Raw genomic sequence first — 18304 nt, forward strand, 5'->3', positions numbered from 1 at the left:
AACACCTGTATCGTTTTAAAAGACCCAATAAATTCAAAAGTATCATTTATCAACATCTTAAGAAGCACAGTCATCCTATTAAATATTTAACAGTTCAACCTTTAGAAGTAGTAAATAAGCAGCCTGATGAATCTCATTCCAAGTTTGTACGATCACGAAAAATAAATGAATTAAATTGGATTAAAAAATTACAGACAGTCTACCCTCTCGGTCTTAATGATAATATCATGGGAATTGGCAATATATCAAGAACCGATTCTGTTAACATTTTGGATATAGTTTCTAAAACTGTTCGTAAAAATCGTTCTCATGGACGCAGAAAAAATCGCAATCAAAGAAAATTTCGGACCAACCATACAAATATTTCGGACCTAATTTCCATTTCAAAAAACAACGGCAGACATTATCTGTTAACCAAGCTTTGTTCTTTACCTATAAATAAATTAAATAAAATTTTAGAGGATTGCAACACAATTTCATATTACAGTCCTAAGTATGAAATTGTCCAAATTATAATGGCATATTGTTATTCTAAACTGTTTCCAAAAATTGATCGCCCTGAAGATCATAAAAAACATTTTATTAAAATAAAGTATGTCAATAAAGGTTTTGATTTTGTAAATATTGCCGGTATTTTTAACGACCATTCTGTTAAAGACCAAATTCCTGGATATTTTGATAATACTGAACTCCCTCTCATTTGTTATATTTACAAGAAATCTACCCGAAAATATGTGTTTAATTATAGCCAAGTGTGTAAAGATGTAAATATCACTGAAAATACAGCTATGTCGTGTAATTGCAGTAATTCAGAATACACCTATGGACCAATTTCCCATGTTATAACAGGAGACCTTAACATCGTTCGCGACCGAGAGTTAAAATCATTCCTCAGTAAAGGACCTAAATATCGTCCCCCGTCAACTGTTAACTGGAATGAGTGTCGTAATATCATCAACGACTCACTCCGCGCCTACTGTTTGAAATGGGTAAAACGGGAAAAAGCTGACAAAAAATCTTTGGACTCTTTTTTTAATTCAGTAATGAAGATAGTTGATATTCGAATACAACATTTTAAAGAACATTTTACCCTCAACAAAAACTATAAAAACCCTATTTCGCGTATCAAAAATAAACTAACAGAACTAGCCAAGGAATTTGTTTTTGTCCCGGCTGATAAAGCTGCTAATAATATCATTATTGTTTGACGTAAATTTTATATAGAGGTTCTGCAAAAGGAAATCACGAATTCACCAACATTCCAACTGACTTCATTTTCAGAAAACGACATCTGTAACAAACATAAACTTTTAGCTACTTCTTTACAAGCAGAACCAAACACAATGAAAGTCCCAACTATGTACTGGCTTCCGAAGCTGCACAAAAAACCTTACAAATATAGATTTATTTCATCTTCCAGCCATTGTTCAACTACTAAATTGTCTGTTTTACTTACTAGTACACTTGGTACAATAAAAAACCTGATAATAAATTGTTCAAATAAGGCCTTTGAAAATAGTGGAATTAATTACTTTTGGAGTGTCAAAAACTCGTTGGAAGTACTTGATAAATTGCATGCATATATTGGTGATTTTGAATCTGTTCAAAGTTTTGATTTTTCTACCCTATATACCACTTTGCCTCATATTCTTATTAAGAAAAAATTCACATCCCTAATTAACTGGGCATTTAAAAAGTCGGAATGCGAGTACATATGTTCAAACTCTTTTAGATCATTTTTTAGTAGCAATAAACAAAAGAACTATGTCAATTGGACATGCTTTGATACTATTTATGCACTTGAATTTTTACTTGATAACATTTTTGTTCGCTTTGGAGATTCCGTATATCGTCAAGTTATTGGAATTCCAATGGGGACTAACTGTGCACCACTTATTGCGGACCTGTTTTTGTATTGTTATGAGTTACAATTTATGACTAAAATTAGCAAAGACCCATCAAAACAACATTTGATACAAAAATTTAACAATACTTTTAGATATTTGGATGATATATTGGCTCTAAATAATGACGACTTCAGTATGTATACTAAAGAAATTTATCCTGTAGAACTTACTTTAAATAAAGCTAATGATAACAATGACCACTGCCCTTTCCTCGATCTTGATATCTATATCATAAACGGGAAGCTTAATACAAAAATTTATGATAAAAGAGATGATTTTTCATTTCCTATTGTTAATTATCCATTTTTAGATGGTGACGTTCCCTTGTCACCATCTTACGGTGTTTATATATGTCAACTTGTACGAATCGCTCGTGTATGTAACAATGTATTAGATTTTAGCGAGAGAAATTTATGTATTACTGAAAAATTATTACACCAGGGTTTTCGATATCACAAACTGGTCAAAACATTTACTAAATTTTATCACCGGTATAAGGAAATAATTCGTAAATATAACTCAACATGCAGACATCTTATACGTTCAGGTATTTCACATCCAAAATTTTATGGAAATATTCTTTATAAAGCACAAAAATGTCAGTATTCTCCTCAGAAACTAACAAAACCTTTAAATAGACTTATTAAAAGGGGATATAGTTACGATACTGTTGTCAGGTCATTAAAGATTGCATATTTTGGCTTTAACATTGATTCACTGATAGGGTCTTTGCATCGGAACTAAACACATTTATTTCTAAAAAAACAGTTGTTGGCATGACACGGGTTATGTTCTTCTCATATATTTTATGATAGTATGATACTAAACCCCTAACGGGAGGGATTGTACCTGATATTCATATGATGAAGACATAATCTTTCAATCAGTTTAATTGAGGTCTGGAGCTGGCATGTCAGTTAACTGCTAGTAGTCTGTTGTTATTTATGTATTATTGTCATTTTATTTATTTTCTTTTGTTACATCTTTTGACATCAGACTCGGACTTCTCTTGAACTGAATTTTAATGTGCGTATTGTTATTGTTTTACTTTTCTACATTGGCTAGAGGTATAGGGGGAGGGTTGAGATCTCATAAACATGTTTAACCCCGCCGCAATTTTGCGCCTGTCCCAAGTCAGGAGCCTCTGGCCTTTGTTAGTCTTGTATGATTTTAAATTTTAGTTTCTTGTGTATAATTCGGAGTTTAGTATGACGTCCATTATCACTGTACTATTATGCATATTTTAGGGGCCAGCTGAAGGACACCTACGGGTGCGGGAATTCTCGCTACATTGAAGACCCATTGGTTGCCTTCGGCTGTTGTTTGCTCTATGGTCGGGTGGTTGTCGCTTTGACATATTCACCATTTCCTTTCTCAATTTTATTACTATTCAACTGTTTTCTTTGTAGAGTTCATGGAAAATATGTGCGCGATTCTATAGTGGCATAATAATCCACTGTTTAGAATGAGTGTTTTCTACAATTCAATATAATGAAATTTCAATTAAAAATTCAACTAAAAGTGGTGTACTTTTCCGGATATGATTTGAATATATTCTATTTTGAGCATCATGATAGTGTAGTATGATCATGTATATACTTCAGATTGTCAAAGTCATATGCTTTTATTTTTAAACTATACTTCGTGTTAAGACTAGTTATTACCCTTAATGAGTTATAATTTTCTACTTAAAAACTGAATATTATGAATATGAAATTACTGACAACATCGAGAACAATTTCTTGAACAGTCAAAGAACTTCTCACTTTAATCGGAAGTGCTGGAAACTTCATTTCATAGTTACCATAATCTTATTTTTCATACTCCCTTCAATTTGGCCTTATCAAAATATTCAACATCTGTTTTTGGGGTCATTTCGAGTTTTCACTCAAATCACAAATTTACGGGGTATTCAGTGGTCACTTACATCCTAACTTTAGCATAAGTCTTGCCAATATTTTCTGGCTAGAAAGCTCAGACAAAGGCTTATGCTAATTGTTTCGCAGATCGGCTCTCTCTGGCTTTCTACTATATCTTTGGCTACTTATCTGAATCACAGTTCAGATGCTTATCAATCACATGCTTTGGAACCAGGAGAGCGGATTGTGCATAATATAGTGTTTCTGTAGTAGCTTTAAACTAGATTAGACACTGGGCACTAACCAGCCGATCTGACTACTTTAAAGTTATGTTTGCAAGCAAACCGCAGTTTGCCTACAACTACACTATTTCTATTTGTTTTTCAAAAAATTCGGATAAAGTGACCATGCACGCTAAATTGCTGAGACAGCCGTACGCCAATATATCTATATATAAAAATACACTAAATAAACCATATGACATGCTAATAATGTGTAACAGTAAAATCTATCGGTGGTGGAGGGGAGGAAGGTGGTTAACAAAAAGAATGGCGATGCCTTCAACGTAAACAAAGAAAATTTATAAATAGTTTTCACGTGCTAAAAATAATTGAATGTAGATAATGCAATGAGGAACGGCAAGGGGCAAATCGTCTCTTGTATAAACCTGAATTATATACATAATTCTCATTTTGTAATGAAGCTTTACTTGGGTATATGATAACAATTGTTAAACTCTAAGCGTGTAGATAGTGTTTTAATAAATATATTTGTATCTATTTATACGATAATGATTTGTGTCTCGATTTATTAAAGTCAAAATGACGTCAAAACATCTTATTATACGGGTAGTATAAAATAAAAATGCAACTTTAAAAAAGAAAATATAAGCTTCTTTTGTAAAACTCAACATACTGGTAACGTCACATCTACCTATGAAAGACTACACACTACTGGAACAAATAGTTACCATAACAAACAATATACAAACCTTTCTCCATTTCTTCTGTGAATTTTTCACAAAATCAACTCCTTTGGTTTCTCGTAAATAAAAGCAGTCTGGACTAAACAACACATGCCTCTGCCACATGACATCCTCAGAATCAGAAAAGTACAGCTTGAAGTTACAACAGCAACAAATCAAGGAATCGTCTACAAAATTAAAATGCATATGTAATACTTGTCGACCAGCATTCGATATAAAATAATGATATAAAATGTATTGTATTACAAAGGATAAACAATAATTATTATAATAGAAACTGAGATTTGGTGCCAAAATTGTGATTGTATCAAGCCAATCATGTTCCGCTTGGATTTGATACGATTTCCTAAATATGTAATACAATTGTTAAAGTTGCGAAACTTAAAATAGATTTAAAATGGCCAATACAATAGTATATTTTACAAAAATTGAGCTCTGATGATAACATTTTAATAAATGTGTGTATTTTATTTTATAACATGTCACGTAGCGCATTTTAGTTTTTTAGTTTTTCCATTCCCAGACATTCCCATTAGTTATTCTTCTAAAAAGTTAAATGAGATTATTATGAAATATGTGTAGCTGACCTAGCCTTCTAATTCATCAGCGAATTAACCAACGGTAACGATAAAGAACAGCAATAATTTAGGCTTTTGATATGTTGATATTACTTGAGTTTTTTTTTTTACCTCGTAAACATTCTCCTAGAATGACTTATTGATTGCAGGAGAAAAGATTTAAATTATTGCGTCGTTTCGTCCTACATGTGCATGTATTCATTATACGTATTTTTCATAATAAGCGTTTTATTGTTTTCTTCGTGTTTTTTAATTATTTCATTTCTGATTTCTATTGACGGAATGTTTAAGCTACAAATTTAGGAATTTAAAAGAGTCTATCACAAATATATTCAAATAACATGTTGTTTCGTAGCTATAGTCGTGAGTTAACTAAAATTTCTACGTTCAATATTTTATCCATTATCTTGTTTTATCAATTTTGATTTTTATGGTAGAAAGTTTACGTTGACTTATACACAGTGTAACACACACGTATTGACAAAACAATCTAATTGACAACTTTTCTAATTTGTTATCGCATAATAATTCAATTTTAGATGTAACACGTCTTCTGATTGGCTGCCAGTTGTGTTTTGTCTATCCGCTCATACACATAATTCATACGTTTTTCATGATTTACTCTTTTGCTGCCTATGAGGCAGGGAAGGACTGAGAGAACTTTCCAAAGCCTCGGATCAGGTCAGAAATTAAAACAAAAGTACATTCTATAGAGAACAATACAATATAAGAACTTCTATAGAGAACAATACAATATAAGAACTATCAATAACATGTCTACTTCGGCAGAACATGTTGTTGCCATAAGAGCTACCACAACCGTTGCAGTACCAAATACCGTACATAAAGTTAATGCTTCTAGTGCATGTATACAACGCGATGATAGTTTCATCAATGAGTCTGCAGACTTTTATAAACTACTGAAAGAAATGAGTGTATCACAAGAAAATGTTCAAAACAAGTGCTTAACATAATCGATATGCAATCGAAATGACCGAAGTATTCACATCCAACCTGTATTAGGTGGAGTGTTTATTTTCTACGTTTATAAGAAAAGACTAGAGTGAGCTTCGCTATAGAGACAACACTTATACATGTATTTATTCGAAGTTGTTGAATGAATTGTAAACAATATTTATTTGTTTATTTTAAAAGTATGTTTCAAATCAGAACTAAAGAAGGTCTTCAGCATGGAATAACGTTAAGCATCGTAAGGGACCATGAAAATTATATAAATTAACTTTTTAATAGTGCATTGTAGACAATAAATTATCAAATGTGAAGCTGTATCTTAACAAAAGAAGGCAAACTCTCGGGACTCTAGTTATATCATGAAGGAATTAATGACAGTGAACGTTTTTTCATATACATGTACCTCAATTGATTTGGAATCCAAATTAGTTTTTTTTAATTTAAATAGTGAGCTACTCCCAAGAACATTTGTTATGGCAGGGGCGACCACATCATTGGTGTATTCACCTGAAGAATGCAAATGAATATAAAGGATATTACAACTCTCGCTCTCGCTCTCACCTAGACACACATACTGACAACTCGCTTATAATTGTACTATGCTTACTAACCCGAATAAAATAGCCCAGTTCTTGCAGCATGTTTAAACTGTTTTAACATTTCTTTGTAGGAACAATTCTTAAAAGAATCCATTCTCTTCTTCAATTCAGCATAATCTTTATGAACATAGATCTGTGTTAGTGTTGAATATGTTGAAATATTTGTAGAATATGAAAAGTCACATCTTGAATCATTACACCAGTTAGTTATAAAACTGCAACATTTTGATAGCCGTTTATGAGCCTCAACGGGTGTTTCATTAGTTTTCCATGTAGTGGGTATTGTAGAAATTCCACACACAAAACATCGTATAATATGAATACCAGTCTTCCCACCACAAAAATAAAATCCTGCTTCTAATAAATATTTTCTTGGATATTGACTTTCAAGAGGCCAATTTCGAAACGTATTTTGTCGATAAAAAGGGCAAGAAAAGGGCAATCCGTCTGTATAATGATATACTTTAATAGAAGTAACAAAAGAATATATTTTCATTTTTTATCGGTATCAAATTTCAAAAAAATTTCATAACTTTAATCATTGAAAAATACAAAATACATTTTAAAGATCATCTATCAATTATAAGAAATTCAATAATTTGCTTGTATTTACATGTTGCAATTAATTGTTTTTACTATATGTAGCAAATTTTTAATTCGAAATTGCTAAGACTATAGTTACTTTTACATGTTTTTAACATTTTGATATATTGCACAGTAAACGAAAGTATTTTCGCTATATAATAAACAATTGATGATAACAGCTAGTAAAATATGCACGACCAAGATATAAAAAAGGTTTTACGTTAGAAAAGGACGTACGACTTTATAAAGGTTCAGGATATATATAATGTTTAAATTCGATATCGAAACCTTCAGTGGTCTGATGATTGTACCAAAAAAAAATATTTGCCGATATTGTCTATTCCTCATATATAACGAAAATCTGCAACCACAAACACTTCCACAAAGTCTGCAAAAAAAAAGAGAAGACATTTCCAGTTGAGCCCGTTTGTTGTGCATTTAAGTTGTATGATTTTATTCACAATTAGGGTTTGTGCCCTACGATGAGAGATTAAGACTTGAACTTGTCAATATTGAGATCCAGCAACATGTGACTTGTAGTTAAATATTGTAGTTGCAATTGGTTTGGTATAGGCATAAACAAAGATAGGCACATAATGATCTTTAAAAGAGGTATTTTCGAGTAAAACAATTTATGATTATATTTTAAAGGGATATAGCCCAAGTAACTGGCATCGATACCTTGGCTGGCAAAGAAAAGTTATAGAACGGCTCTTGGTTAAAGTGGAGTTTTATATTTTTAGTTTCCAGACACGAGTTGTACAGAGAAAAAAAGTTTTAAAAGGGTTGATAAATACAGCTTCCTTCAAATGGGATAACATCTAACATCGTTATTTTTCATAAATGGGAGCAAGTCATGATCAATGGAAAAATATTGCATAGTAAAATAGTGAATATGGCCGTCTCTATGAGTTTCAAATGTTTAACACATGTACCTAGCTACAAGAAGGACTCTTGTAACATTTTGTCCTGATGAAAAGAGTGTTGCGCAATAATCAATGATAATGTGTAATATCAAATATTGCAAGTGGTAATTTTAAATATCTATTTATACGTCATCCTTTATCGTAAACAATAATAATAGTAAACTCACAAATATATACATAACTTACGTTATATTGTTTTACATAACATTGAACATCATCTCCATGAACATATCACCAATGCGTATGTCATTTATAAATACAACAAACGTATACATAATACAGGTATAGTTGTTAGTGTACATGCGATGATGTCACATACACATGATTCAGAAAATCTGACCTGAAAAACGAGGAAGTTAATAGCTTTTTATATTCGTTTTACAATGTAAAATAGTTTAAAGAGAAAACCCAAAGGTCTGATGTTAGTACAAAACAAAAAATAATAACAAGCAGGATTATCAACAACCATTGATAAACACTGGAGTTCATGCTTTTGATTTGGTACAGTCTCATACAGAAAGTCGCGGGATAAAATTATCTTCATTTCTTATTTTAACTAAAACATTGATTTTTTTAATATTTTTTAATGAATACCAATTCAGATTCAAATCAAATCTGTATTACCATGCATAAAACCATACATTTATAGCATATGACAAAACGTTACAAAGTACTATCAACAAATATTATCAACAAGATCATTTAAAATGTATAATGTTATATAAAAAGTGAAAGTAAATATTTTAAAAGTACTCTAACCTCAATTCTAAAGACTGTTTGAAAAAGAATCCAAGCTTTTCTTCATAAAAGTGTGATCTTTTGTTAAGGATATATGTAAATTTGTCATTATTATTTGAATCTAAAATAAACTTTTGAGAAATTACTTCCTTGTCCGCCATGATTAATGATGATGGTTACCCAATGATTATAAATATAATATGACTCTGTTTGTAATGACGTATATTCTGACTTGAAGGTAAGTATGTTAATGGTAAACACTAATTGGCTTGTATTGTTAATGTATCAAAAACAATCTTTATTCATTAATATATGTGTTTGTTTATGAACTAAATCAATTCCAAGGGAACAGTCTGTAAAGAAGAACAGTTTATCAAATAATAACTCAATCTTTTATTCCAACAATGATATTATCTATATGATAATGAAAATTGAAATTGGGGCCACTATGAAGCTTTATGTATGGTAAATCAAGACTTTCAACCGGTCCCGCTACACATTTTGTCTAGTTTGTGTGCCCACGACCTCTCCAACCCATCCCCACCCCTTTTCATAATTATAGTGGATCCGCATCTGGTTGTAGTGATATAGTTACACAATGACAATTATATCCTTTCATGAAAGGTGTCATCAGTACAAAACAAACGGCGAATGAACAAATGTAGGAATATTTATAAATCTGAATGTTCAAAATCGAAAGCTGAGAACTGTATACGTATGAACTGTACAAAACTGAAAATTGATAATTTTAAAATTTGATTTTCAAATGACAAAACGGAATGATCAAATTTATAAGCTACATTACTGCTGCATCATGCAAGCTAGATAGGCTTAACAAGAGGAAATATAAATAAGAAAGATGTGATGATATTGCAAATGAGACATCTTTGTATTCACAAGAGAACAAATACACAAAACATATTTATCTAAGTCATACTAATGTAATCAACGTATGAACATTCAAAACATAAAAAGAAAAACCGAGGAGACGAGGAGAACATAATGATTATGTATTTATATTTGTTAATAATTTGATATATTTTTTTCTGCATCTCAAATTTTAGGATTTCTTCTTTGATTTCACAAACTTCATATACTACTGGACTTGATGATTTACAAAAACAGTTTGATATGTTTATTTGTCTGTTACAATACATAAATAGTTAATACAAAAAATTAATCCGACATGTTACTTTTCAAAAAAGTAAAACATTACGGTAACATTAGTATTAAATGAATACAACATGACATAGAATAAATAACGAATGTAGAATGTTTCTTGTGAATATATTGATAAAGGGCATATAAAGGCGATTCTCTAATTGGAAGTACCTGTTTTTCATACCAAACCTCTAGGAGCTAGTATGCTTTTGTATGCAACTAACATCACGGTACCCAAATTGCACCGAGTTCCCAAATTGCACCTATTTAGCAAAATAAGCAGCGGAAACCTTACAAGATTTCCTAGAGACTAAACAATTTGTAATTTTATGATTTGATACTATGCACGTCTTTCAACATAGGTAAAACTATTTAGATATACACAAAACGTTCACAGTATTTATCAACAGATGAAGTGTTTACTGAAAAAGCAAAATGTACGGAAACGTCGCCATGCGACGTCATCAAAACGTCATCTTTTTAAAATTAGCAAATACAATATGTTACAAGTATCCATTTCTTAAAAAATGAAGAGTAAGCATGGACTAATATCTAATACCCCGTTCACACTATGCATTTTTAAACCGGGTTCGACCCGAATTAATTAATCCGGATTAAATTCCAATAGTGTGAACACGTTAAACTGGGGCGAACCCGGGTTAAAATTACCCCTCATCTGAGGTGGAGTTAATGTGGGGCGAACCCGGATTAGTTACCCCACATTCTAGTGTGAACGCAAAGTGGAGTTAATGTGGGGTTGTTGCCATAGCGTTACGTGACGTTTTCTGCCGTCTGTCATTTCCAATACAGAGTATAGACATGGATGCCGAACAAAATTCTTCAAAAAAGAGAGGTCTAACCTGGAGTGACCAGGAGACGAAGGCTTTACTTTCAACGTGGGGAGAAGAAAAAATTCAATCAGAATTGGACAATTTTAGGAGGGCACCCGGCAGTAACCCCACCGAAAGTTAAGGACTCTTCGGAAAACCACAGCTCTAGAAAAAACTCTTCTGTTGAATGCAGTGAGCCAGAAGATGAAGATGGAGATATGGACATTTTTCAACAGCCATCCACTAGCAGTTCTTCTGCATGTTCCGTGACAATGGTACCAGCAACCGTTAAACTGATTGCAGACGTAAGTATTATAAAACAATGATAAGGTTGTACATGTAGTATATATTCCACTGATATTTTATTCCCATTAATCTGCATGTAACACACCGAAAATTAATTAAGGAAGCGTACAGTATTCGTGCGTTTGTTCAGAACAAATATATAGCGAATGAATGAGTTTAGCTTAGTCACAGTTTTTTTATAAGAAATGCTCAGTATAATAGATCAGTATGATGGAAATTACACTATCCGCATCTAAGTCGAATTTGTTCCTTTCATCACCGATTTCATTCTTACTTTTACATGTTACATTTCCTCTACCTTTTTCTACAACCTCAGTTTTTTAACATCTTTTAGTATTTAGCATTATACAACCTGGGAACAGTATATCTATGTTCCTGATACAACCGAGTCAAACTTCAATACAGGAAAAGTACACCAATCAAATATGTCCATAGAAATCTTTATGTTTGATATGGACCAGAAACACGAATCAATACCACACAGTGATCAACATTTTGGCTATGATTTTTGCATTTTTCTTTACATTAAGGTTCATGTGGACCCTATGGCTAAAATGGCTGTATTTTCACCTCAAAATTTACTCTGAGTACAGACAAACCTGCGCATCTATAAAAATTTTAAAGCATAGCATGCCCTAGATAAATAAATTGCAAACATGTTTTATGTTTTAGAAAAATAAAAACTTACCAGAATTTTGCCGTGCACTTTTTTTCATTCCTCCAGAAGGTGCCAAAATAAACTAAGTTGGGAAACAGGTTTGAGAACTTCCCCACAGGTAATAATTGAAGTGAGCTGTATTAAATGACATGGACAATAGATGGACAATAGATACCTGACAATAATTGGTTAATTAAACTGTGTACCTGAGTGGACCATATCAAGGTAAACTCAACTGTTTGTTAATTTTATCATCTTCTGCAGGGACGAAAAAAAGTGTACGGCAAAATCCAGTTAAGTTATGAATTTTCTAAATCATACAATGCATTTGAATTCTATTTATCTAGAGCATGCTATGCCTTAAAACTTTTCCAGATGCATAGGTTTGCCTGTGCTCAGAGTAAATTTAGAGGTGAAAATACGGCCATTTTAGCCATAGGGTCCACATGAACCTTAATCTACATCATTACATGCATGCTAGCTTACTTTTCAATAATTCAGCTGTATAGCTTTAAGGACATATCATCATGAACATAAAGGTTTAAGTCAAGAAATGTTCAGAGATATTTAAAACATTCAGTGTGGCTGATTTGAAATGTTTAACACTTTTTGTGTCTGATAATTTCTTTAAAAAATTGTTAAAAGTTATGCTTATAGAAGTGTGCTTTAGCTGACCAGATTTGAGAATATAGTGGCAGTCCAAATGTCAAGTACAAAAACAGTTTCAAGAACTCTGAATGTGTATGGCTGAACTGGTTTACAAAATAAAATGGGTGTCTCTAATCAGTTATATACAGGCATATGAATATGGGGTGACCATTTGACAGGTCAACACTAGCATAAAAAAGCTACAACATACATTTTTCTGCTTATGTTGTTAAGAAATGAAAATGAATAAAGGTTTGCATAAATTCACTCAATATTTATCAGTATAATATGCAAATCATATAAAAATAAGGATGCTATAAACATGATAAAACTTCTCAGGGTTACTGTAACATTTATTTATATTTGTAGTCCCAGATTGAGAAAGACGCCTCTTTACCACAGATGACTCACATATCAAGAGCAGAAAGAAAGGTATATTGATCATGTTAATTGATTTAGTAATACTTGATCTAAATTTCATGCTTAACAAGACATTCCCTTCTAAAAAAATCTCCAAAACTTATGATTTGTTTAAAAAAACCTATTCAATGAAAGTTTCACTTTTATTACATACATGTAATATACTTGCAATGGTGGAAAATTCTATAATCATATATTTATGCTTAACAAACGTCAAAGTGATCAAGGAGTAACTGTCCCTATGATTCCTTTCCCAATAATCTATGATATATATGTATTTCTGCCTTTTTCAAGTGAACTGCATTGTATGTGTTTATAATAGATATCAAATGCAAGTATGAAAATGTCAACACCACAAAAAAATAGTAAAATCTTGAATAAAGATTGAATATTTCAGATAACCAATAACTAATTTGTTCATAATTTTGCTATTTTTTTATTGTAATGTACACTATTACATGTTTTAATCCTGCATAAGCCATATTACATTTTGTATTGTACTGAATCATAATTATATGATTCATCACCTTGTATTCTTGATCATTTAGCATTGGCTATAATCATGATTTTTTTTATACATTGTACATATAAATATACTCGTATGTATTAAAAAAATGTGGTAAGATTGCCAATTGGACAACTATCAATCCAAGACCAAATAGATATATACAGGAAGATGCGGTATGAGTGCCAATGGGTTAACTCTCCATCCAAAAAATAATTTATAAAAGTAAACCATTATAGGTCAATGTATGGCATTTAACTCAGAGCCTTGGCTCACACCGAACAAGCTATAAAGGCCCCAAAATTACTAGTGTAAAACCATTAAAATGGGGGAAAAGGGTTATGAAATGACCATTGTACAGCAATTTAGACCAGAAAACAAATAACCATTTCTACAAACCAATTAATAAAAAAACAAATTTTAAATATATAGGTAAAAAAGCAAGAGGCATCCAATAAAAAACAGTTTACCTACAAGTAGATTGAACGGTTACTTTTTATTTCAGAAAACAGATGAAAGAAAGAGAAAAGACCAGAATGACCCTGAATGTAGAAAAAAACAGGGAAGTAAGTATAAAGCAAACAGGCCCTTTAAATACTATTACGTACAATGAATATACATATAGGAAAATGTGGTATGAGTGCCAATGAGACAACTCTCCATCCAAATAACAATTTATAAAAGTAAACCATTATAGGTCAATGTATGCTTAGTCCATGTAGTTTACCATTGATAGTACCATTTATATAGTTGAAAACAAGAAATGAAGACTCATATTTAGACTCAGAAACAGGTTCCAGTACACAAAAATTTTTTTTTTTTTAAGAAAATAAGAAAATGTGGTATGACTTATAACATAAACATAACCTCAGTGCTACTGGAGATGTGCAAATTAGATCTCATCATTAAAATGCTTGAGACCAAATAATTGTAAAATCCAAAATCTGATACAAATGTTATTTTAAAAGCTGAATAAACACACATATAGCAAGATAGTGACCTTGACATCATTGTTATGGTTCATTGTCAAATGTTATTTCTTGAATTTCATGTTGATTTTTTTTATTGTCGAGCCTGCGACTTTTGTCTCAGAAAGCTTGACATAGGTGTAGTGATCCGACGGTGGCGGCGGCGTTGGCTAACTTTTTAAAAGCTTTATATTTTAGAAGGTGGAAGACCTGGATGCTTCATTCTTTGTAAATGGATGACTCATGTTACGAAGTTTCCGTCAGTCACATGTCCAATGTCCTTGACCTCATTTTCATGGTTCAGTGACTACTTAAAAAAAAAAGTTAAGGTTTTTTGTAATGTTAAATTCTCTCTTATTTTAAGTAATAGGATAACTATATTTGGTATGTGCCTACCTTGCAAGGTCATAATGCCCGTCAGACAGTTTTCACTTGACCTCAACCTCATTTCATGGATCAGTGAACAAGGTTAAGTTTTGGTGGTCAAGTCCATATCTCAGATACTATAAGCAATAGGTCTAGTATATTTGTTGTATGGAAGGACTGTAGGTGTACATGTTCAACTGGCAGGTGTCATCTGACCTTGACCTCATTTTCATGGATCAGTGGTTATAGTTAAGTTTTTGTGTTTTGGTCTGTTTTTCTTATACCGTATGCAATAGGTCAACAATATTTTGTGTATGGAATGATTGTAAGGTGTACATGTCTGTCTGGCAGTTGTCATTTATCCTTGACCTCATTTTCATGGTTCATTGGTCAATGTTAAGTTTTTGTGTTTTGGTCTGTTTTTCTAATACTTTAAGCAATAAGGTCAACTATATTTGGTGTATGGAATGATTGTAAGGTGTACATGTCTGTCTGGCAGGTGTCATTTATCCTTGACCTCATTTTCATGGTTCATTGGTCAATGTTAAGTTTTTGTGTTTTGGTCTGTTCTTCTAATACTATAAGCAATAAGGTCAGCTATATTTGGTGTATGGAATGATTGTAAGGTGTACATGTCTGTCTGGCCTGGTTTATCTGACCAGGACCTCTTTTTCATTGATCATTGATAATTTTAAGTTTATGTGATACTTGTAGTAAAACTTTTATCTTTAGGACTATCAACATAAAATCAATCATGGTTAGTAAAACAGGCGAGACATTTCAGCGTGTGCCCTCTTTTTAATTAAAGAATTAAAAATACTTAAAAAATATTAAATTTGTGAAAGAAAAACATACATGTTCGCAATTGCCTGTTGTTTTGGTAACATGCAGAAAATTTTCAATATGCTATTAAATTCATGGATTAGTTCTAAAATATGAAATTTTCAATTTGATTTTTAATAGTAACATTTATAATTTTATAGCCTCTGGGAAAATCAGAAAAAGTGATGAGAGCCTTATGGCTATGTTAAAAGAACAGCAAAATGAGTTTTTATCCAATGAATCAAAGAGATGGGAGGAAGAAAAGGCTCGAGAGGAGAGAATGAGAAAAGAGGACAAGGAACATGAGCTGAAACTATTTTCTATGTTTGCTACAATTATTAAAGGACAGCCATCATCCCAAATTACATCAGGTCATGCATCATCAGTATCGTCATTCCCTTCTTCATCATTCCAGGATTCAACATTCCAGGCTTCACCATTACATTCTGCATCAACATCATCAACATCATCAACATACCACAGACCAACCTCAAATGTTAATCATGCTTCTTTTCTTCCAGAAGCATCATGCAGTAATATGAGCTTCTTGAGGATGCTAAATAATGAAGACTGTTTTTAGCTGTTAATTTTAATTTATACCAAGTTTATGTTTTTTTTTCAATCAATATATTTTAATTTTAACTTTAAATTTTAAGATCTAGATGAAAGAACATTTATTTATGTTTGTGAAAAGAAATATTGTTGTTCCTTTAAATTTCTGTGTAAAAATTGAAAATAGAAGGATATGTCCTAATTAAAACTTATCGTTTTTTCCTCTTTATTAATGCTGTCTCCCCTGCAACCTCTTAGATGACAAGGTTATTTGCCCTTGACCTTAAATCTTAATATTTCAAAAGGTAAAAGATATGATGCTTTATACTTTGCATATAGATATCTGATGTTATGACTGTTCCTTGGGTCATATGGCTATTGTCCTTGACCTAATTTTCATGGTTCAGCGATTTCTTTAAAAGAAAGTTAAGATTCTTTGTTATAATATTAATTTCTCTTTTTCTTTAACAAATAGGATAACTATATTTGGTATGTGCAGTTTTATCTCAGATACAATAAGCAGCTGTCAATTATATTTGGTGTTTGGAAATACCAGGAACTGTTGTTCTAAGGTGTACATGAATCATCTGACTTTATTCTCATTTTCATGGTTCGTTTGTCAATGTTCAATTTTTCTTGTTCAGTCTCTTTCTTAGATACATTACTATAATGAATAGGTATTCTATATTTGGTCTGTGAAATGATTGTAAGATGTACATGTCTATCTTGTATCATCTTACCTTGAAACATTTGTAAAGTTAAATTTTCAGTATCAGGTTTGCTTGATAAGTGTTAAATGTGAATACAGAAACAATGCCGTCATCTCTGTAGACTGAACAAAAAAAAAGAATCTGTATTTCTCACTTCATTCACAGAATGCAGAAAAATAGGGATGTTTATCCTATAAATCTTAATATTTTAAAATTGATAACAATATTATCATATCTTGTATATGGATGAACTATTGTAGCTTAATTTGAAGCTTCAGTATAGCATATCATTTAGTTTTTATTAGCCCCCTACCAAGAAAATTGAAGGGGACTTTATGTTTGCACTCTGTCTGTTGGTCTGTCATGTAAATCAGCTTTCCATATTTTTTTTGTCATGCTTCAAGATATTGGTTTGATACATGTATTTGGTATATAGTATAACCATGACAAGTTACAGATCAAGTTCTACTATTTGTTCCAGTCTGATTAATTTTGGCAGAGTTATGCTTGAACTTGGAAAATCCACTCAAATAATTGGTTTTCCACTTTTTTTTTGCTTAAAGATATTGACTTGAAATTTGGCTTATAGTTAAACCATGACAAATTTCAGATGTGAATTGTGTTCTGGTCTGATGATTGTTTTCAGGGATGGTCTTTGGACTTGTTGAAATTATTTTTTCCCCAGGAAAGCCGGCAATAAATTTCAGCATATTCAATTATGCTAAAAATATATATAGAAATAAGAAAATTTTGTACGATTACCAATGAAACAACTCTCCATTTAAGACCAAACGTCATTGATGTCAGCAAAAAGTAAAATTACACAAAAAACAAACTCAAGGGGAAATTCTAAAGGAAAGTCTGTAATCAAATGGCTTATCGATAAGCTCAATCACATATAATGAATGGAAAACAACTGTCATATTCCTGAATTGTTACAGGCATTTTCTTAGTTAAAGAAATTGTGGATTAGACCTGGTTTTAGAGGTAGCTAAATCTCTCACTTGACAGTCGCCTAGCATTATAAGGTTACTACATCCTTGAATGCAGAATCTTGGCTTTCAATACATAGTAAGCTAATTATTGACCAATTTAAAGCATTTCAGAGGATAAACTGCTTAATTTACAGTGCAAGATTTTCTCATTGTTGAAGTTCATATATATTGAACTAGTTGGTTACATTGTTCATCTTAGTTAATGGCATACTCA

The 18304-nt window shown here is 31.7% G+C and overlaps 2 protein-coding genes across 3 annotated transcripts in view; one reads left to right on the plus strand and one right to left on the minus strand.

Annotated features, from left to right (window-relative positions):
- Positions 1–9343, minus strand: part of LOC139493223 (baculoviral IAP repeat-containing protein 2-like) — a 32242-nt gene extending 22899 nt beyond the window's left edge. The window contains exons 1-4 of one of the 2 annotated variants that reach the window (XM_071281445.1): positions 9171–9343; positions 8598–8751; positions 6913–7873; positions 4758–4918 (exon numbers count right to left, since the gene is read on the minus strand). In XM_071281445.1, the coding sequence (XP_071137546.1) occupies positions 4758–4918; positions 6913–7396 (645 nt within the window). In that variant the 5' untranslated portion in view covers positions 7397–7873; positions 8598–8751; positions 9171–9343. Of the gene's footprint in view, positions 1–4757; positions 4919–6912; positions 7874–8597; positions 8898–9170 lie in introns of those variants that run through there. The other variant, XM_071281444.1, reaches the window with a different exon arrangement.
- A 1904-nt stretch (positions 9344–11247) lies between these two features.
- On the plus strand, positions 11248–16603 carry LOC139493219 (myosin-M heavy chain-like). The gene is made up of 4 exons (XM_071281439.1): positions 11248–11445; positions 13122–13184; positions 14183–14243; positions 15995–16603. Exons 1-4 carry the CDS (start codon positions 11359–11361, stop codon positions 16411–16413), a joined length of 630 nt encoding a protein of 209 aa, XP_071137540.1. The 5' UTR covers positions 11248–11358; the 3' UTR covers positions 16414–16603.
- The last annotated feature ends 1701 nt before the right edge of the window (positions 16604–18304 follow it).

The sequence above is a fragment of the Mytilus edulis genome, chromosome 10 (genome assembly GCF_963676685.1).
Source record: "Mytilus edulis chromosome 10, xbMytEdul2.2, whole genome shotgun sequence".
Lineage (NCBI taxonomy): Eukaryota > Metazoa > Mollusca > Bivalvia > Mytilida > Mytilidae > Mytilus > Mytilus edulis.

What these genes read in the sequence shown, in the direction of transcription:
- LOC139493219 (XM_071281439.1), top strand. Translation starts at nt 11,359, where the DNA reads ATGGACATTTTTCAACAGCCATCCACTAGCAGTTCTTCTGCATGTTCC. An exon ending in CCGTTAAACTGATTGCAGAC is followed by an intron (nt 11,446 to 13,121) that starts GTAAGTATTATA and finishes TTATATTTGTAG; the next exon opens with TCCCAGATTGAGAAAGACGC. An exon ending in TATCAAGAGCAGAAAGAAAG is followed by an intron (nt 13,185 to 14,182) that starts GTATATTGATCA and finishes TTTTTATTTCAG; the next exon opens with AAAACAGATGAAAGAAAGAG.